The sequence below is a fragment of the Trachurus trachurus genome, assembly GCF_905171665.1.
Source record: "Trachurus trachurus genome assembly, chromosome: 17".
In the NCBI taxonomy this organism is placed as follows: domain Eukaryota; kingdom Metazoa; phylum Chordata; class Actinopteri; order Carangiformes; family Carangidae; genus Trachurus; species Trachurus trachurus.
In genome coordinates, this window is record NC_139900.1 from 24,417,088 (window position 1) to 24,439,827 (window position 22,740).

The 22,740-nt window shown below is 42.2% G+C and overlaps 1 protein-coding gene across 1 annotated transcript in view; it reads left to right on the forward strand.

The window, feature by feature from the left end:
• LOC311000501 (xenotropic and polytropic retrovirus receptor 1 homolog) overlaps positions 1-22,740 on the forward strand; it is a 60,853-nt gene that overhangs the window by 15,062 nt on the left and 23,051 nt on the right. Inside the window, exon 2 of the mRNA XM_083991231.1 lies at positions 9,156-9,207. Coding sequence (XP_083847357.1) covers positions 9,156-9,207 — 52 coding nt within the window. The remainder of the gene's footprint in view (positions 1-9,155; positions 9,208-22,740) is intronic.

Below are 22,740 nucleotides of genomic sequence, written 5' to 3' on the forward strand. Positions count from 1 at the left end.
GTAATTTACGATTTCAAAAGCCTGCCTGGAACGCAGCATTAGCGAAAACGACCGGACCACTCACTTCTGCTTTAATGAACAACGTCACGTATAGTTAAAAGGGGTGTAGGAGGGGAAATCCCTCCTGATGCAGAATAACCAATGGCAAACATGGAGCAACATGTTAGGTTAGCTGTTGTGGGGATTGTATTTGTTCTGTTATTCATCAGATGCACATGGCTCAGCATGCTGTTAATATGACCACCAGGCCAACGTTTCACTCCGACACTGAGAAAAATGAAGAAAAGATGCCACCCAAAATACGATGGATGACATGTTTTGCGCGGGGCTGTGTTTGTTGTCCACTTCTCCATCTGGTCCTGTGTTTGGTCCGGTGAGCGTTACACACTGTATACGAGCCGCACCAGAGTTCTGATTAGCTTTCACACCTGCCCAAACAAAGAGCCTAGGACTGTCAGAAGAAACAAACTGTGGTCTGTTTAAAGCGGTCCCACAGACCACTCATAGATGACTTGGTTTTATCCCTACAGGGGATCACAGTGGCCAATTTCTACCCATCATTTGGATGGAGAGTGCTGAGGTAGAGCCTTCAAGGAGAAGTGCTGTTTTTTTTTACAACCTGGACCTTATTTCTGTTGTTTACTCACCCATATAACTTTGGTGTCATTAGGAGACCTTCAGACGATATTTAGATCCATTCTAGAGCTGTGTATATCCATATAGTGGGAGCGATCGGGGCACCGAAATGCAGCCTCTAAATAACACATTATCTGCCACGAAATTTGTTCATTCACCATAGGGCTGCCCCCGACCAAAGATTTTCTTGGTCGACCAGTGTGGAGGAATATTAAATGTTTTTTTTGTGTAGTTTTATGGACGTTTTTGTGTCAGGCCCTATACTCTCATACAAAGTTTTCGTTGGACTACAAACTGGAATTTCATTTCATTTTTTGGTGAACTATTCCTTTAACTGCAATGTTGCACAGCTAGCAGGAGGAGAGCTAGGTCCCGGCTGCACATGTTTTTCTCAGGTCTTTTCCCATCGGGGACCTAGAGCTGCAGAGCGTTATTTAGAAAATGCCCGGAATTCTCCTTTAACTCAGAGAAGTCAATTATCGTCAAACTGGCCTGCAGGTCCAGTCGGTCATCCAGTGAAAAGCAGCAGTGGCCTGTCAGTAGAGGACAGGTGTTGGACCTGGACTAACTAAAAAGTAACTTTTCCTGACAGAAGCCCTGCACTGCTTAGTCAGCTGCTAATACTGAGTGAAAACCCTGGTGTTGCTTTTAGTTTGCGTCATTTGTACGTCACTAAGCGTGACATCACAGTCACGCATCAAATTTATCTCCAAAAGCCTCAGTTGTTGGGATTTAGCTTCCCGCTCTAACTAACCCGCTCAGAGGCGTTGGATTCACAAACACAGCAGCTCCCTTCTTCTTCTCTCTCCCACTCGCTGCACGGGCTGTGTGAGCGCACACAAACACAGAAACAAGGGGGGAAACCTCGACATCTTAGGTTTCCACGGGACGCAGACCAGGGCATAATCCTTTTTATAACTCGTATAATCCTCCTGACAGTTTGGTGTCGAGATATAAAGTGTTTGTCTCCTCATAGGTGGGGATAAAGGAAGAGAGAGAGGGGCTGGAATGTATAACGGGGATTAGGCTAAGGAGAAGGAGTGAGAGAGAGAGAGACAGAGAGAGCTCAATGGACAAAAGGAGGACAAGAAAAAGGGAGGAGAGAGAAAGGAGGAAACATTAGAGAGAGATGATGAAGTGTAGAAAAGGATCAGTCCAGCAGGTTTCTGGTCAGCTGTAGTGGCACAACTGTCTGGCCGTGGTGATGATGCCACAAATGAGGTGTGTGTGGATCAAGAAAGAGGTGTGCATGTGTGTGTGTGAGGGAGAGTGAGAGAGGAAAAAGAGAAAAAAGCAGTTGACTGAGCTCCAGGGCCAAAGGGGCTGAGAGAGAGGTGGAGGGAGCGTGAAGGGGAAAAGGACAGAAGTAGGGTAATCTGTTAGGATAAGCAGCGCTGCCCTCCTTCCTGTTGAGCTGCGTGTGTTTTGTTTTGGAAACTTGCACCTGAGCCCATGCTGAGCCAGCCTACTGACCAACACACACACACACACACACAAACACACACCTCATGGCCCTCAGGAGAAGTGTGGGAAAGCTCTTTGTTTTGCACTTATCACCTACACCTATATACTCTGTGTCCTTAAGGCCTGTGTGTGTGTGTGTGTGTGTGTGTGTGTGTTTATGTTTGCTGCTGACATCAGATTGGTGAACAAACACTACGTCACCATGAATTAGCATCAAAGAAGCCAGGTTCCTGTGTGGCCGTGTGTTATGGTAGAAGAGCATGTAGAGCAGGGGTCGCAACCTTTGTGACATGGAGCGCCAGTTTTCTTGTCAATGAGTGTGCCACTACAATAACACAATGTTAGAATATGACACAAAATACATAAACAACATACCTGGGATTTTAATCTAGCTATATATAGGCCATGTTCAGTCATATTTTGCAGATATTTTCCTGCAACAAGGGCCTGGATCTCATTTCAAAATACCCATTTTCAGAAACGTAGCCTATGTAAAACATATTGCTCTGGGAGGACACTGCCGAAACATAAACTACAGTGCATCCAGAAAAAAAAAAAAAATTATATCAGAATGAAAGCGTCAGGCTGCTCACCGTCACTGAAACACTCTTTTGTGATTTTATGATCAGTATCTCCTTGTTCAAGGTGTCAACGTGGTGAAATGGTGTCTGAAAACCTCTGACCTGTTGACCTCAGGCCGGCCTCGGCCCATTAAAATGTTTTCAAGGTGTAGTGCAGGAAATATAATCCACCGTAAACACAGTGTATTTTATTTTGAAAATTAACCGGGTGTTTTGTTTTGTATTTTCTACACGATTTCCTGTTGCGCGCGAGCTGCTGTGTGCTGAATTTATGCGCCGAGCTCCGGTGTCTCTAGTGTTGCGGAGGACTGCCGGATGGCTCCGCAGCCGTTCCACATAACTCTCCCTCTTTAGTTTTTTAGTCTCCTCAGACAACAGTTTTAATTTCTTTAAAAAACAAATTATGGCTTTAATCCATCCATAACTGGACAATTTAAGTGCATGTAAATGCGTTAGTCTCTCTCATATACCCCTTTTCCACCCAACTGGTTCCAGTGCTGGTTCGGTGCTGGTGCTTAACTAGTTCAACTCTGGTGCCTCCAAAGAACCAGTTTGCTTTTCCACTGGTTAGGAGCCAAAGTAAAATGTTTGGCTACTTTGGCTCAACCGGAAAGGGACCCGCTGAAACGATGCATATCGCCACCTAGTGTTGAGGATGTGGACATGTTTCCTTCAACTATTCCAGTTGCATACTGGGACGAGGACAGAATTCCAACGAGACGGCCAAATCCAGCTGTGGAGCTCCACTTAGTTAGCACTGAGTGAGATGTCATGTTGTGTGGCATCTACAGTGTCCGACTGCCTGGTTTCTGCTGGGTTCATGTGTGTGTGTCTTGTGTTTGTGTGAGAAGAAGCTGTTGTGTTGGGTGAAGGGCAGTGGAGCTGGTGGGAATTCTGTCTGAGGTAAACCGAGCTCACAGCGGTCGACTCGCCTCCTCACGGTGTTTGAAAACTCTGCATCTCTCAGGTTACAGTGGCACACACACATTAGAGCTCTGTTTTTATAGCCAGTCAGTGAAAACACAGCGCTTGTTGTCACTAATACACAACCCTGCTACATTGTGTTGTCGCTGCTGGACTTTCTGTGCGTCAGTAAAAGAATTTCACCACACGCTGTGAACAAATCTAAAAACATAACAGTGAGGTGACTTACTCTCGTCTTCTAAATGCAGCAGCACAAGGCTTCATTGTTCCGGCCGGTCTCTGCTGGAGGATGATATCAGAGGAGCACAATCAAAAGGCTTGGACGGTATTGTCGGGAACAGGAGAATCTCAGTAGAAGCTGTGAGGGCTTCAGGAGGAGGGAGGCTCAGGAGAACTGAAGGGGTCTGACGGTCCCCAACTCCTCAGAGACCCACTCATGATCCCTGCTGGGTCTCCTGTGACTGGTGATGTCATTTACTGAGAGAGTTGATTGGCATTGGCAGAGCCTTCGTACATACTGAGATCAACATGTGCAGCAGCAGTGATGGGAACAACAGTGTTATTAATGGCGCTACTTTTTTCAGTAACTAGTATTCAAATAAGTTACTGTTTCCCCCATTATAAGAGAGAGAGAGAGTCTTTATTGTCATTATACTAGATAATACAATTTTCATTGGACCCACAGTTTAAAAACATACATTACAATAATAAATAGAATAGAAAAGAATAGAAATATAAATTAAAGGAGTCATCACCTGGAAATTGCATTTTATACTGGTGTTGGACCTCAGTGGAAACTTGCCTGAAAACCTGGGGTTTGAAAGTGGCTGAGTTTTTTGGTTTGGGCTCTTTGTTTAGCCAGAGTAGCTCATGAGGCTGCACACCGCAAAATTACCAGATTTTGATTCTGCTCCTACGGTGACGTCACCGTGGAGCTGGCTTTCATAAACACACCTCTCTTCCCACTGTAGCGCTGTTATTTCGTCACTAAGTTTTAATAATTTTTCATGCAAGAAAGTAAGGGTTTAGATCCCCAATGTGCGGTTAGTTTATGTGATGTGATTCGGTGAATTAATTTTTTTTTTTTTTTTTAAGTATATTTTTGGGCTTTTTATGCCTTTATTTGATAGCCATAGTAGAGATAGACAGGAAAGGGGCAAGCAGAGAGAGGGGGAATGACATGCAGGAAAGGTCAGCCCGACGCGGGATTCGAACCGGGGACGCCTGCATTGAGGACTGTAGCCTCTACATGGGGCGGCCGCCTTAACCACTGCGCCACGCACCGCCCCGGTGAACGAATTTTTTGAACGACTCATTTTAAGGAACTGATTCTAGTGATTTAGTACAGTCAAAAGAACTGCCGATCCCATCACTAAAGTGAAGCTCCAGCGAGCCCCAGCGAGGCAGAGGAGCGGAGAGTGACTCGTCAGCAACCCGCCTGCAGCTGCTCGTTAACCGGTCAAACTACGTTGCCATGCCCGCGGAGGAAACGATCGTTAATTAACTTACCCGCAGGTTTGTAGAGGTTTACCGCCGACTGGTTAAATTCTTTTTAGGAGATAAATGTTGGTCTCATTGATGAAATCTAACAATTGTGGCAGTCGTAGTTTGTTTGAATGAAAAGCTTCACAGAGCAGCAGCTTTGCCCCGGGGCTCTGTAGCCTACGTACAGAAATCACCACATTTGCATCAATAAATACATGTTTTACAATTTAACCGATTAAATTTTGTTTTATTTTATGAAGTTATATAACATGGTTACAGTACAGGACAGAGAGCAGCATAGTATGCAGTTTCCAATACAGCAATGCCTGCATGTAACCCACTGGGCCGGCCACCATTCCGGCTCTGTCCTTCCTGCGTCCAATCAATGCGCGCCTCATTACATATTAATACAATGAACATCCGGACCAGTCAAAACCTTGCGCTTACTCTCACGAGAGAAAGTTGCCGTATGAAAAAGTGTCAGAACAAGCTCTATGTTTGAATAAAAAAAAAAAAATGTTTCCAATAAGTTTTAAGAACTGATTCAAAGCAATTTAAGGGGGATTGGATACATAAAAAAATAGGTGATGACTCCTTTAATAAATAAAATGTATTGCATGTAAGGCACACATTGAATAAAAATAGAAATGCGACAGAGACACTGTTATTGACAATAAAATGTACCATTACTTGACTCAAGAAGTCCTGTCACAAAATAATACACCCATTAAAGGAGAATTCCGGTCATTTTTGACCCCTAAATCGTTGTCCTGATGATCACCCAGTGTTGGGAGGAGCAAAAAACGCGACTAAAATTGATGCAGGCAAACCGGAGTTACACCATGGCTAGACGGCGCTAGCGCTAGCGACAACGCTTAAGTATGGGGGCAATTTTTTCAACCACAACAAACACTCAAAAAACAATCAAATATCTATGGTACATGACTTGAATCCTTATGACACACCACTGAACTCATATAGTGTACAGTATAAACAGTATAAACTTTGTGTTTTTGAATGTAGTCACTCACCTCAGATAGCCGAACTCTGGAACATCCTGGATTACTGTCCGATCACAGAGCGCCTGCTCTCCCCGCCACAGAAACAAACACTTTTTCCTTGTTGTGATGATTTCTTCACTAAAATAAACGGTGGAGCAGTGCAGTGGTAATGTCCAAAATATCTCTGACCGTTTATTTTTGTAAAGAAATCATCAGAACAAGGAAAAAGTGTTTGTTTCTGTGGCGGGGAGAGCAGGCGCTCTGCGATCAGATAGTAATGTCTTTCCAGGAATTAAGGAATTTCCTATAAAATCAATGCAACTTTGAAGGTTTACTCGAAAAGTAATGTCTTGCTGTTGACCCTGTGTGTCCTGTGTATGGTCTGTTGCTGTTGTTTACATGGCTGTAGTGGCTGCACTGGTGATACAGTTAGAAAGTGTGGGCTGTGAAATGACCTTGACTTGTTGTGCCGGTCGCTGTAGAAGCCGGCGTTCCTTACTCAGTGGCTCTCTGGCTGGCACACAGTGGGGCCATTGTGGTCTGAAACACTGACCAGCCACTCTACTATCTAGCCCTCCAGCCAGAGCAGATGAAAAAGGGCGAGTGTCTTCCTGTCCTGCTGGCACTCACTCAGACTGAATGACTGTCGGGGAGCAGCACCGACGAGCTGCACATCCACTCGCACAGCATGACCACACTGAGTGGCTGCATCAACAGCTTTGCGTTATTACAGGGAGAGCGAGAAAAAAAAGGAAATATAAATAGTAGATACATTTCCAGCTCTGTTCCATTGTCTGTATCCTGCCTGTGTAGGTTATGGAGTCATTCCGACATGAGTCACTTCTTACAGGTGATCTGTGACCTGTTTATTTAATCTAACAAAGTAAAAAAAAAAGATGAACACATAGGCTATTTCCAGAAATAGAATTTGTATTAATATGATGATCGGAGGTGGATGAAGGGAATGAAAGAAGCCTGGATACCTGAGTTCCCAGCCCCAGGTCTGCTCATGATGGGTTTCTGTAGAATCTAAATAGTTTATTTACTGTCACACCAACAGCAGGATTTCTAGCTTGTTATTTTATACCTGTATTAATGTTATTCATCAGTCCATGCACCTCCAATTTCAATATGACAAATATGAGAAAAGAAAAATTGTGTGCGGTGCTGTGTGAAAGAACTACTGGCAAGAAAATGTTTTGTGAGGGTTTGACCTTTTGACCACTCTGAGCAGTTTGTCCTTGAGTCCTCTTGATGGTTTGTGCCAAGTCTTAAAGGGGACATATTATGGAAATATCACTTTTTGAAGGCTCTTTAACATACATCTGGGAGTGACAAAAATCTGTCATTTTCAGGCTCCCTAGGTTAAAATCCATGTGGTTTACCAGCTGTTCCTTCAGTTCTTTTCCAATGATTTAATTAGTTTTCTAATTTGCATAACCCCACCCCTACCTGGTACCAGTAGAAGGGGCGGGGCAAGCAGTGGTTAATTTGCATTTAAAGGGACAGGCTCTGAAACCAGCCGTTCTGAACAGGGCTGTTTTGAGAAGATGAAAAGAACTGTGATGTTTGATCCTTGGGGTGATTTGACCAAAGCATGTAACAGACATGTCTTTAAGTCACCTGGGAACTATTTTAATTTGTGGAAAGGGGGCAGAATATGTCTCCTTTAAGACGCTGTGTCAAGGAAATATTGTGTTCATGACAACGTGATGGATGGACTTTGAATCTGGAAACTTGCGGTTCTGCCACCAGCACAGAGACGTAGAAATGTGATAAACCTGTATGGACTTTAATTATTTAACATATACACACAATATTGGCTCTCACATGACATGCACTTTAGAAGTGAAGGAAACTTGAGGTACATACACTTTTGGCTAGACTCCAACAGTGAAGCCAGCAAATAGCCCAAATAACTGCATTTATGTTTGTGTCAGCCATGTTTAACATCACTGACTGACTGATAGTCTGCCACCTCACAGTCCACCAAGCTGCTCAGGAACTGCAGGGAAACAGGAGTGCTACCAATACAAGGGAGGCTACTACTTTAATTACATGTATCACTATCATTGGTGGAGGCAGAACTAAATACAGGACTGAAATAAAGGTGAATAAAGGTAACAAAAGCCTGAAAAAAAACAAAAGTGTTATGCCCAGCTCGTTCAAGAGCATAACCAAGGAGGGAGGACCACACAGCGACCAGGTCAATTAACCATACATTTATTAAAGGAACACAAGTTTAAGTGTAGGTCAGTAATCTGTGGTGTGGTGAGGGGTGCTGGATGTGTGTGTGCAATCATAAAGTAACAAAAGGCTAACAGAACACAATCAAACAAAACAACGCTGAGGTGCCTGGGTGGCACCAGGCAGCCATCCAGGAGGGAGGAAGAGGCTGCCATCTTGGAAAGACCTCCTCTTTATAGACACAGCTGCAGGTGGAGTTGATCCCGCTGATGAGGTAGGAGGGACACAGGCAGAGAACCTATGGAGGGGAGATGAGACAGAGAGACACAGCAGCAACACAACATGGCCGAGGGCCATAACAAAAGTCTGTCTCTTCTGACTAACAAGTAGTTTACACCTGAAATCACAGCTCAGTCTAATCAATTCATTTCAGTGCACTTCTGTGCATGTACACAACTGTTCAACGTTTGTTTACCCCTTGCCGTTGTCCTTGCACACCATCCCAATGCCAATGTCATGCACAATGCCATTTGTTAGGCTATACACGTTTACTTGGCGTTTATATCATATCATTTATGGTTATGTAAGCTGCTGACAATTTGAATTTCTCTCCAGGGGATGAATAAAGTATTTTTCTTCTTCAAAGCAGTGAAGCTGTACTGTGTCCCATGTGTCCACCTCCATTCAAACTGCACCCTCTAAAAGAATTCAGATGCTGAGTAGGAGAAGAAATCTAACACAAGCTTCATTCTTTGTTGTTGTGACAACACATGTGTAAAGTGGTGATATTTGACATCATATATAGTGCTTGCCTTTTTAATGTTTAAATGTTTTAACAGATGAAATGTAGTAATATGATCGTGTCTCTTTGTTGCAGGCTTTCAAAGAGATGCTGTATGCTGCTCAGGACCAGGCTCCATCTATTGAAGGTATGACAGGTCTGGTGTATTCTTTGACTGTTGGGCCTGAAGACAGGCTTTGTGTGTATTTGTGTGTGAACCAAATGTACAGGATCCTCTGTGAGTTTAAAGCTGTGCTGCTGCTCAAACCTTTGCAGATGTTCCCACCTCTCAACCTCCACAGTCTTTACATTTTATTCATCTGGAACAAAGATACACGAAGCTCAAAGAAACTAATTAATCCAACTTAATAACTATGATATTTTCCTTTGGTTGTCCACACCCCATGCAGTGGCTCTACCACTAACATAAAAGACCACATATCATCCCAGTATGATTAAATGTGCATTTCCCAGTCCAGTGGTTTGTTGCTGGCCTCCAGGGGTCCAGTTCAAGTTTTCCCTCAGATCACCTGACTGAGACTTGAAACTTAATCAGAATCGTTAATGCACTGGTTTTAGTTTAACTTGCTCTAATAGTGTTAGAAGAGCAGTGTGGTCTCTTCACAGTGCAGTCACATGCTGACATGAATGTCCGATGACAGAGCTGCATCGTCCACTGACTCACCACACATAGACTTTCCATGGCCAAGCCGTCCAGCTATTTAAACAGCCAGCCAAGTGTATATGGGTGGTTGACGAATAACACAATTCTGACTGTCCGGGTGTCACATACTGATAAAAAATTTTATTTTTTAAGAATATATATGTAAATGTTGTTCCTCTGACAAGATATAGTACAATAATACCAAAGTTGTTGGTGGTGTATTAAGATTTCTACTCAGAATTTTGATCCAAACATCAAAAATGTCATACGGTGTGACTGTCCGGCATATGTGTGACCTTAATAATAAGAGCATATTTCCAAATAAATTATAAATATTTGATAGTTGTACAATGCATATAAAATAATGAGGTGTTTTTAAAGCCCACAGAAAGATTTGATGTCTGTGCATAATGTCCAAACAAGTTTTGACCAAATACATTTTGTCCGCAAAATGGGCGTCATACGGTGTGACACTATTTTGTATATTTTGAATGGGCAATAATTTGGACATCTTAATGATAAAGAGGACCACACTCAACCAGGAAGTTACAGTAACATCTCTGGAGTGGTATGCCAGGTCAAGAGGTGAGTTCTGCCTTTTAGATTTTTATTTAAAAAGCAATATATCTGACATCATCAATAGTGGTCAATGTTTTGTGTCTTATGGTGTGACATTATTTGCATGAAAAATAATTATTTTTCACAAATATTACTTATTACTGCTTAAAAAGTATTGCTGCCATGTGGTGAATAACATGATAACTATAGGCTAGCTGTTTTTAGTTGGCTAATATATTAACTTAACTGAGCAGAATGTCATGTGGTGTGACACTTTGTCATAACGGTGTGACGGTTTTTCTAAGTCACACCATATGACATATCTGTCACACCATGACATTCACTTTATTTTGCATTAATATTAATATAAATAAATATACAAAACACACAAATTTAAGAAGTTTGATGTTAGATTTTTTTTATCTATACAAATAATATTTCACATTCCAATTTTATATTTCATGTAACCATATTTTACCATTTGCCATGCTGTGCATATTAACAGATCCTATTTAAAAATAAATTTAAGGAGACTGGTGAAATGACATGTGGAAAGGATCGTCTCTGTCAGGAGTCGAAGTGGCAATCAGGGCTTCAATCGTATGCCAACATGGGACATATTGTCTAACGACTTGACCACTGAGCACCCCCGACTGGGAAATAATGTTAAATGTTTGATGTTTCTTTCAAAACTGTGTTGATAATTTTTTGTCCTAATATAGAAATGTTAACATTTCATCATAAAATATTCACATTAACTCATAAGTACATTTTAAATGCTAATTCATGCTGAGTACACAATGTAATGTAATGTGTCTATAGTGGACCATGGTTTTGTGGATGATGTTATTGTTCTAAGACTTTAGTTCAGCAATTGGAATTCCCGTGTAACCTGTGCCCAAAACCAGTTTTTTATTACAAGATATGACCTCAATTGTTTTTGTTTGAATGTCAAATACATAAAATACACTTTTTTGCATTTTTGGTGCAGTTTGTCATGTGGTGTGACACTCATGTCATTTGGTGTGACGCTCACAATTGTGACAAGAAAACAGCTTTGTTAGTGATAAATTGTGAAAATATCCATAGACCACAAGGAAAATAGAACTACCAAGAGTCTCAAGCATTGTGTTAGAGTTATTACAAGGTTTAACAGAATTATTCTAAAATATCTTGAAAGATTGAGGAGCGATGTCATCCTTTGTATGATAATTTTGAAAAATAATCCAAAATATAATACATTTTCACAAGGAAATGTTAAATATCAAATCAGTCATGATTAAAATGTATGATGCAGTCAGTTAGAAAAGAAAAAAGTACCCCATTTTCATTTTATATAACATAGCTTTCATGTCACACCGTATGACAATTTAAGGCACTGATACAGCAAATTGATGAAAAAATGCTAATTTTGATGCAAAATCTTCAAGAACACATATATATGTGTAAAGTTAAGAGTCACGACAACACAAAAAAGTAATTTTCAGGGATAATATTTGAAGTTTTAAAAAAAATCTTTTTTTCTGCTTATATGTCAACCACCCATATGCTGACTCTTTTTGACATTTGATTCATTAGGTTTTTCATCTGTCAGAACATCCACAAACAATGAACTGTTCTCTACTCAGTTTTTCCTGTAACAAAGGCAGAGCCAGGCAGAATGAGTTACAGGGAGATGTATGGTGTTACCTTTTTTGTTGTCTGTCAGTTCGACAGACAGGGTCATAAACATCCCATCATAATCTGTTTTTACTCAGCATTTTAATTTTCTAATTAAATGATATTAAAGACACATTCAATAGCATTTAATTCCCATTCATTCATTTTTAATTCATATTAAACCTGAACGAGATGTAGCCTACACTGTGCGTTTATTAGGTTGTGAAAGAGACACTTACAGTGTGACGATAGCTAATTAATATGGGCATTCGCCACCAACTGGACAGGGATGTTGTTTGCAATCTGTCAAATTGACCTACAGATTTTTCAGAGAATATTTGGTTTACGACCCCTGCTTAGAAGACACAGACACAGGAGGGTACTGAGCAGCAAGGCAGTTCAGTTCCAGTGGGTGGTCAGTGAATCACGAGACAGCTGAGGGACAGCCAGGCAGAGACATTAGGTCCCAAAATGCTGACAACAATAATATGTCACGTCTTTGACTTAAAACGTGGTTGAAGCAAACCAAAAAAGCAGTGGTGTATGGGAGATTTCCCCGTGATGTCTGCAGTGTAAGGCCGGGAACACACTGGCTGTGTGGTGTGTGCAGTGCACTGCAGCTGTTTTTCTTAGCTTTCATTTTGGGCACACATTAAAGGGATAGTTCAGCTTTTTTGAAGTGGGGTTGTATGAGGTACAAATGACCACTAAATATAATATCTGCTGTCGAAAGGTCTCTGCTCCCCGCTAGGGATGCACCGAATATTCGGTAACTGAATATATTCGGCCGATTATTGCAAAAAAAGCAATATTCGGCCTTCGGTGGAATGAGCGCAAAGCAAGGCCGAATATAAAGAAAAAAGAAAAGAAAAAAGGCTGATAAATACGCGATCGCGCTACGATCGAAACGGCAGCTTAAACCCCAGCTTTATTAGTAAGTGACTCCTACTGCTGGAAAAACAACAGCAACAAGAGCAGTGGGGGGGAAGCTGCACAGCGACCGCGCACCGTTGCACGTCGCTCCAAGAGCCCCGTGCGTCCTGTCTGCAGCGGAGACACGGCCACTGAGAGGGCCGAGTGAGGGGACCGTTCCTGTAGCAACGCGCCTTTTAATGAATCATTTAAAAACCAAACACCCTGAACAGCATGCTGAGTACGAGAGGGAGAGACGGCTGCAGCAGTTAAAACGAAAGTTCCTCGTCCCAGCAGCATGTCGCCCACTCCGTCCGTGGCCGACAGCTTTTAAAACAGTGTTTCCCAACCTTGGGGTCGGGACCCCACGTGGGGTCGCCTGAAATTCAAATGAGGTCGCCTGAAATGTCTAGTAGCCTAATTGATGAATTAAAAAAAATCTGACCAAGAAAGGTTAGGAACCACTGTTTTAAAAGACACTTGGGTTTTTTTGGAATGTACTTGCATAGATCTTTCAGCACTCACAGTGGGCCGATATAGGCCTAAATGAAAAACTTTATATAACTTGTGCTTTTTTGATGAGCAACGGCAACTGGAATATTCAAAAACTGTCAGAATAGTCAATAAAAATTTACTTTCTTTGAAAATTAAGTTTAAAAAAATATTTTATTTGGGGCGGTGCGTGGCGCAGTGGGTAGAGCGGCCGCCCCATGTAGAGGCTACAGTCCTCGCCGCAGGCGTCCCCGGTTCGAATCCCGCGTCGGGCAGACCTTTCCTGCGTGTCATTCCCCCTCTCTCTGCCTCCCCACTTCCTGTCTATCTCTACTGTCATCACTATCAAATAAAGGCAAAAAAGCCAAAAAATATACTTTAAAAAAAAAAAAAAAAAAAAAAAAAAAATATTTTATTTAAAAACTTTATAACCACTTTCGGTATTCGGTATTATTCGGTTATTCGGCCAAGTGTTTTGATTTTATTCGGTATTCGGCTTCGGCCAAAAAATGCCATTCGGTGCACGCTTACTCCGCGCCAGTGAGAAATACCAGCGCATCGTGCTGCACCGAGACACAGGCAGTACACTGTTGTGAATTGGGGCCTACCTGCACAGAGGAGAGCAGATTTTTACTTCATATCGTACTCTTGAACTGGTGTATTATTTTGAGACAGGACTTATCATAGACGGTGAAAATACGCTGATTAATGGTCCCTCATTGACAATAGTGTACTGCCTGTGTCTCAGTGCAGCATGATACTTAATGGGCATTTGTAGCTCATACAACCCCACTTAAAAAAAAACAGAACTATCCCTTTTAACAGAGGTAGAGCCACATACTGCTCTCAACCTGCAGCTATGACACTGGATTTCTTCCCCACGCATGACGCATCTCCAAGCTAAAACAGACAAAGGACCTGTTGATGTCATGTTGACATCACAGCAGCAACATTACATAAAACTGACACCAATGTGATTGTGACACAGACCTGGAGAAATATACAGATTTTTTTACCCTTTTAGCAGGTGTACATGGAGACATAGATATTTTCGTGGTATTTTCTCAAACATGAATGGAAATAAATTCATAGTGATAATAAATCGCTGTGTAGAAACGTAACTTCAGAGAGCTAAGGAGGAAGATGCAGGAAGTGCAAACTCACACATGTGCTGTGCTGGTGTTGCACTGAATTAGGTTCCATTTGGTCGATTATCATTTAATTATTAATTATTAAAAACTGTTGCACTACAAATGTTTAACCCCTGACTTTGTGATAAGTGACTAACTGAACAATACACAGCTCCAGTGCTTCATACAACAGCCCTCAACAGGTCCAGTTGGTGGGGGCTGATTACATATTGGGATTGAGCCTGGTCCTGGCACACAGACACACACAGACACGCAGCACACCCATAAATAACTGACTGTATGGGAAACAGAGATGTGTGATGTTGCACTCAGCTGGAAGGAGCAGGAAAACACCACTCCCTGCCGCTGCCGTCACTGGCTCTGGCTCGTGCAGATTTTTACCTTCCGACTCCTTCATTATATTTTATATGCAGCTACCTCATCCTGCATTATTGCTTAATTATGCGTCTTTGTAAAAAAAAAAAAATACACAACGGTAGTCAGAGTATGACCAAAATTTTAGGCCTTACAGTGTCTTAAAATGTCTTCAACCAGTTATTTTTCATCATGTAATTACAGGCCTCTTTGTACCTCTTTGCTGTGCTCTGCTCTCAGAGTGATACACAACAATGTGAGCAGCACAATATGTTTTCCCTGCTGTTCTTCCTGTCGTCTTATTTTGTAGAGTCTGACCACTTAAAGGGCCTGTTTTCAGCCATGACAGGTTATAAAACAGTGATTGTAAACAGGCTGGCTCAAAAACAGTGTTTTTTTTCCAGAGGATCAGCTCAGAGCCTAAAGCCACCACTGTTTGTCACCGCCTGGTTCACAGGAAGGACAGAATACACTGATTTCAGAGAGCTAAGCTAGGTGTGCTATCAGTAGAGGTGTGAGTGTGTGTGTATGTGTGTGTGAATGTATGAACATGCATAAGAGCCAAAGTTCAATCAAACACCTGTATTGTGTAGCTGTGTGATTCAGGGGCCCTGACCCTACCATTTTCACCGTGTCAACTTGCACCACAAAACACAGTCCCTGTTGCCAGGCAACTTTGACAACATGCAACTTTCCTCCACAAACACATGAAGTTTAAAGCCATAGTTCAACATTTTGGCACACATCACATCACTCGCACTGTGATCGGCTTCACTCGTAGATCTGCCAACTGCCAATCAATGTGATGGCATGTGTCATAATGTGTGTTGTTGGTTTTCCAGCTGACCTGGTCACAAACCAGTCCCACTTTTCCATGACAGCAGGGAGAGGAAATGTCACGTACAGCTGTACCTACGGATGTCACCATTATACATTTTCTTGGTACAATTATTGTCAGAGTAATAATCACGGTGTTACAATTATCACGATTATTATGCATCTATTACTTTCACAACACTATGAATGTATAAAATCAAATATAGTCAAAATATAATTGCATTACTCATTGTTTAGACAAAATATTTCAAGAATTTATTATGTCATATAATATATGACCAATTATTCATTCCCCCAAAGGAAGTATTTGAAATAGTCAGGTCATAATTTGTTATTTATACCAAATGTTTACGTTTATTTCAATCGTTTCTTGTTTTGTTTTTTGTTTTTTTTAATTACAAATGACAAGCTAACATTTAAATTCCTACCAATTCAATGTTACGTATCTTTATTTTGGCGCACATCTGCCGATATGGATATATGGTTCCAACATCAACAGTATTTCGGAATCTTTACGATTAATTAATTGTGGCGTTTAATACCACAATTAACTGTGAAAACAAGTAATCGTGACAGCTGTACCTCACAGGCACAGCATGATACAGCCAGGACAGGACAGGGATTTTACAGACGTCATGGCAACATGGCCTTCGCTGCCCCTCCCTCTGGTTATGATGCCCCGAAAAAGAAAAAAGAAACGCCCTACAGCCGCCGTGGCCTTTGTGCAGATGCTACTGTCAAAACCTCCACTGCAGCAGTCCTGGCAGCTTGGACTGGGCATGTAGTAGAGCGCCAGAAGAGATAAATCAGTGTGATTTGCCTTTTTACTACCGTTGTCTAACTCTGAATGCACAAGTCCAGTCAATGGAAATACCAAGTGTGCACTCAGCTAAAGCACAACCCTCACTGAGCTCTGCCCAGCACTGGTTCTGACACATGTCATGGTGCACATCCTCTACCACACCCTGTATTGTATGTTTTAACCAGATATGGGATATACCTCATTGACAAACTGCCGGCTCAGCTTCTACAGTATGTGGTCTTATCTCCTATACAGAGATCCTGTATGTATGTCATGGTAACGGTTTGACTTTCTGCTCAGTGGTTTTGTCTTTATCTCAGTTTCTGAGTTGTGTATGATCCTGGGTCACCAGTTCCTGTACAAACATGTATAAACATGTGGAAGTCTTGATCTCATGTTTATAAAACTCCTCCTTCATTTTCGAGTCAATGTCCAACATTGTAAAAATGTTTTTGGCAGCTAGAGCAGGTTGACCCTGGTCACTCCAGATTACATACAGTGTTACACTGTACTGCTGCACATGGAGTGGGAGGCTTGTTAAATCAATCCCACCAACCATCTATCATTCCACTTATCCCTCCCACTGTGGACATTATGGTCTGTCTCCTCTATCTGACCAACCACAGCTCTAGTATTACTGATCACTTGATAAACAAATTAAAAAACAACAACAACAACAATGGAAAATTCCTCCAGATGTTTTTTAAAAAACAGAGTTTTAATTTTGACCGGGGGTAATGATCATCTAGTTTCAGTCATATTTACTATGAGAACAAGTCTTATGCACTGAGTTTTGGAGCATTAATTTGTATAATTGACTCATACATGGTTTGGAAAGAACCACGTCCAGAAAATGTATAACTGTGCAACATAATATTTCCAGTAAACAAACTAAGGGCTTTTAGCAGGTGGTCAACCCAGACCAGCCTGGTCCTAACCAGTCTCCTGCCCTTCATTTCAGACTCCGTTGAGAGATGTTTACATCATGTATGGTGGACACTCTGTTGAAGTTTAAAACTATTGGATCTGCCTTTACCAGCCGGAACCATCCCCCACTGCAATGAGCAAAGCAAAGAGTGTGTGTGTGCTAGATATCTGTCAACGACAGCAGCGTCACAGCGGCCGCATCCAGCTCCTCCGCCATTGTGTATGAAGTACAACTTCAAACTTAGCGCATAACCTCAACTTCATTGTCGTCAGCCACTCAACCAGTATCCTCTGCAGGAGAAAAGCTCAGAAAGCATTTCAGTCCCATATATATGGCGGAGCCAGGCTGAACCCAGACTAGTGACAGAAATCAAAGAGATCTGGTTATTAAACTGTTTGCAACTGCTGAAACCTTACTGACTGCTGACACATGTATAAAGGGCTGATTCTAGGTCACATAGTACTGTATAGGATGAAAATTGGAGTTGCCCATTGATTGCCAAATAAGTAATTGTGATTTAACAATTGAATTGTCTTTTTATAATTTGATCTAATAATACACCTTATGAAGAAGAAGAGCCATTGGCTTTGTAACTAAATCCATGATGCTGATGTCAATATGCTCATTGAAATGTGGTCGTCCAGTATTAGAAATGAAGTTCCTCCAGATAAACTGTTTGTGGCTCCACTCATGTGCCATTAAACCACAGCAGCAGAAGAGGGTGCAACGTGATGATGTCATTAAAAGAGGACCAATCAAAACTCAAATGGTGGAAAATGATGTGGGAAATAGTGATGAACTATGACATTGCTGTTAGTTTCATCCAGCTGTTTTAAAACAGATGAATGGAAACCATTTGAACCATTATGCAAGATGATTCAGGATTCAGGAGATGATGTAATAAATAACTGTGACAGGCCTACAGTGTGTACATATGGCTTCGTATTTCATAGATCGGTGATCACAGGATCAAATGTGAGACTGACCATGTTTCACCATGTTGGACATATGACACAATATGATAGCAGGTTTTACTCGGCAAGTAGCATTTAGCGGCAGGTGAACGTACAACAGCAGTTTGTGTTTTGAAGGATTTCATGCTGACTGTGTGTTGAGCTCGGCAGGCCACGGTGGAAACAGTCAGTCAGAGGAGAGGCTGCAGTGCAGGCAGAGGTCAGGCTAAGCTAACAGGCTAGGCTGTGAAAACATAACAGGCTTTCATTTCCAGCAGCATGACATGTCCAAGTGTAACAGACTGAGTGTGTCATGTTCCTGTCTGAATGCATTCAAGTTAAAGAAGCTGACACAGTGCTTTCTGTTGGACTGGTGAGCTGAAGGCACGTCACCAAAAAATGTAAACCGGCATGACTGGACGATATGAAAAGTGTTTTATGCCTGGAATCGATGAATATAAAGTATAATACTGTGGAATAATAGCAAATACATTTTGGATTTCACTGAAAAGTATTTGATATTATAGACGAGTGTGTAAATGATCCAAAGTGACGAAGATGGAGAGTGAGCCCTGCAGAGGAAAGATCTTTCTTCTCCTTATCTCCTGCTGTCACCCTTTATAGCTCCAGTCTGCTACTGCTGCACAATACATCTCTGTTAAATAGTATAATTAATCTGAAGTACTTCACCTAATTACCAAAGCAGTTTCCCTCACAGCCAGCAGCCTGCGTGCTGTCTCTTTGCTTGTTTGACCAGTGGTGTGTAACCGTTCCAGCGCTGGTTGAACTGGCGTCACTGCAGCCACAGACCTATATCAACTTGTGATAACCAGTGTTGGGCACATTACTTTAAAAAGTATATTAGTTAGAGTTACTGGTTACTCCCCCCCCCCCAAAAAAAACAGTTAGTAACTGAGTTACTACATTATACTTTTTTAAAGTACATTTTTTTGGCGTTTTTGCCTTTATTTGATAGCCATAGTATAGATAGACAGGAAAGGGGGAGGCAGAGAGAGAGGGAATGACATGCAGGAAAGGTCTGCCCGACGCGGGATACGAACAGGGGACGCCTGCATTGAGGACTGTAGCCTCTACATGGGGCGGCCGCCTTAACCACTGCGCCACGCACCGCCCAGATACTACATTATAAAAGTAACTAATTACTAGGACAAGTAACTATTCCATTACTTTTTTATAAAATGTTCAAATATGTCAAATTTCTTGGACTCACCCCCCTAACCCTCTAACCATAAACCTATAACCACCTGTTTATCTGGAACTAACCAACTCACTCAGTATTCCTCCTCCTCCTCAGTGTGTTCCAGCTTTTTTCCGACTAGTTGATGAACGGAAAAAAAAAGTGTATATGACATACACTTTAACAGATGTATTATTTTGTGACCGGACTTCTTGAGTCAAGTAATGGTGCATTTTAGTTTCAGTAACGGCGTTATAACGGGGAAACAGTAACTTTTTTGAATGCTAGTTACTGAAAAAAGTAGCGGTGTTAGTAACACCGTTATTTCATAATGTCTTTATTCCAATCACTGACATGAGCAGTTTTTGAGGTTCATCCCATTTTCACCTGCCATTTTTTCACAAATTAAAATAGTCCCCAGGTGTCTGTGACATGCTTTGGTCAAAATACCAAACATGTAAACTTGGACAAGGACAGAAGTTTGATTAGACGCCAAAATCGAATTTTGAGCGCTCGATTAAGCTGTGCATGTAAACGTGTATGCAATATCTTGTCTGATACCCTGGTCAAAGTTATCTGAGAGCTCAAGTCTCCTGTGTTTCCCATTATTTTGCTGGCTGCTGCTTTGTTTCCCCTTTTCACCTTTCAAACTGTAGAAAACTAAAAGAATACACTGATATTGATTGAAATATTGCTAAAGAGTGTTTCATGTTTAACTATATGGGCCCTATTTTCCTGGCGCAACTCAGGGGGGCGCAGCGAGGCGAGCCCTGGCGCAGCTGGCGCAGTGGCATTTTCCTCGCCGAGATGGGAGTGGTCGCGCAGCAGGGGGAGGTGTCGACAGATTCACCTTGGCGCAGTGACAATTTGTTGCCGATAGACCGCGCGGAGAGTGCGCCGAAAGCTCGCCAGCTCCAACCTGGTCTACTCTCAGAGCAAGGCGCAGCGCAGCCAGCGGACTGGTATTTTGACTGCCCAGCGCGCAGTGCGCACACGTCACCAAGACCTCACAGGCAGATTTCCACAGTTCCAGGCACATTTAAATGCAATTAATAATAATAATAATAATAATAATCACAATAACCCCTATTTATTGTATCTGAATCAGCACATACACCTATATCTATATAGATTGTCCCGTCACACTGATGACAGATCAAAGGCTGTCGGCATGCGTAATGGAAACTCAGCCTGACTGAATGGACACAGATGAAACCAGGGAGGGACTGGGACAAAAAAGCAGCCGTGGATGTCCCAAGAGCAGGTGTGGACACTACACACTGTGCCGTTGCGATGATCCTATATTTATTTATTTACTTATTGATTTATTAGCGAGCGGCTGCATCGTCACGCGACCATAACAAATAAAACTGAAAACAAATAAACTATCATCTCTCACAGCAAACCACAATCAGCCGCGGCATCAGATAGTGAGCAGATATTCACATCTCCCATCTCAGGTAAATTCTAAAGAAAAAAGAAAAAGAGAGATGCTCCATGATGCCTCCTTTACGCACAGCTGTTTGTTTATGTTGTGATCTGTGCACACAGGTTTAAATAGTAGGTTACTAAATATGAGTGTCTTTATTAATGGAAAAGGTGTGTGTGTGTTTTGTTTTGTTTGTTTGTTTTTTTTTACTGGGCAACAGCTCTCAATATGTCAGAGCAAACCTGGATAACATCATAACCTCCTCCCTCCCAGACTACTTTTGCATCATCAGCCCGTGACGTCTGTTCGCGCGACCGGACACTGCCAGCTTGGACCGGACCAGAACATCAGTTTCCTCCCGTCTCACTTGCTGTGAGAGATGATAGTTTATTTGTTTTCAGTTTTATTTGTTATGGTCGCGTGACGATGCGGCTCAATAAATCAATAAGTAAATAAATAAATATAGCAGATCATCGCAACGGCACAGTGTGTAGTGTCAACACAGCAGTAATCCATCCTCATCTTTCATCTGTGTTAATTCAGTCAGGCTGAGTTTCCATTACGCATGCCGACAGCCTTTGATCTGTCATCAGTGTGACGGGACAATCGATATAGATAAACGTGTATGTGCTGATTCAGATAGTTCGAATAAATAGTGGTTATTGTGATTATTAATTCCATTTAAATGTGCCTGGAACTGTGGAAACCTGCCTGTGAGGTCTTGGTGACGTGTGCGCACCAAGTCAATCGCCTCCCTCTTCCACGGTGAAATCAAACGTGCGCCTCGCGCGCGCGGCGGATTAAAGGCGAGGAGAGGAGCTCATTTGATTGGTGAAGATCTGACTCGGCTGTGGCAAACCCACTCCACGCCTTCTCTCCTCCCTCTATGCCATTTGCACCGGTGGGAGGGAAGTAGGCGGGATGCGCCCCGCTGCGCTTCGAAGGAAAATTGCAAACTGCTCGTGGACACGCCTCGTTGGCGAAGCGAAGGCGAGGCGCAGGCCTGATCCGCTGCGCCTGCGCTAGTTTACGAAAATAGAGCCCAATGTCTTTATTGGAGATCATTTCAACTTCCACTTGATGAACTGTTCACATTAACAGACAGTTGGAAGGTGCCCAAACCTTTGCATGCTACTGTAGGTCAGTCCTGACTGAGCTGTCAGGGCCGGGGGACATGAGCTGTGAGCCTGAGAGGAGGGGCCCAAATTGAATGTTGAGTTTACAAACTGCAATGAACAAACCTACAGACTGTACCTTTAACTTGTCTGGTTGGTGCAGGAAACAACCATGAGAAGGTGATTCAGGTGTTTTGATGTCCTGAGCATCACAGATGAGACACCCATGTCCCACCTCCCACACATTAAAGGGATAGTTCAACATTTTGGCAAATTGGCCCATTGCCATAATTGCTATAGTCATAGCAGTACTGTAGGTTCGTTAACTTTATTTGTCGTTGTAAGCTATTTTTAGAACGGCGGAGCGGAGCAGCAGGCTGCTCAGAGCTATGCTATGGAGGCTAAAGGAATTTCTTGGTTTCCCTCATCAAACTCATCAAATACAAAACCCAAAACTCCAAAATGCTTTTGTGGACAAGTTGTGACCTGCACACCACGCTATGAGATAATAATGGAACATTACGAAACGGAGCCGTTTTCGAGGTAAATATAGGGTAAATACAGAGACTGCCTGCTGAAAAACTGTCCCTGAACGCAACGCGCATCAGCGGTTTTGTATGAATTTACCT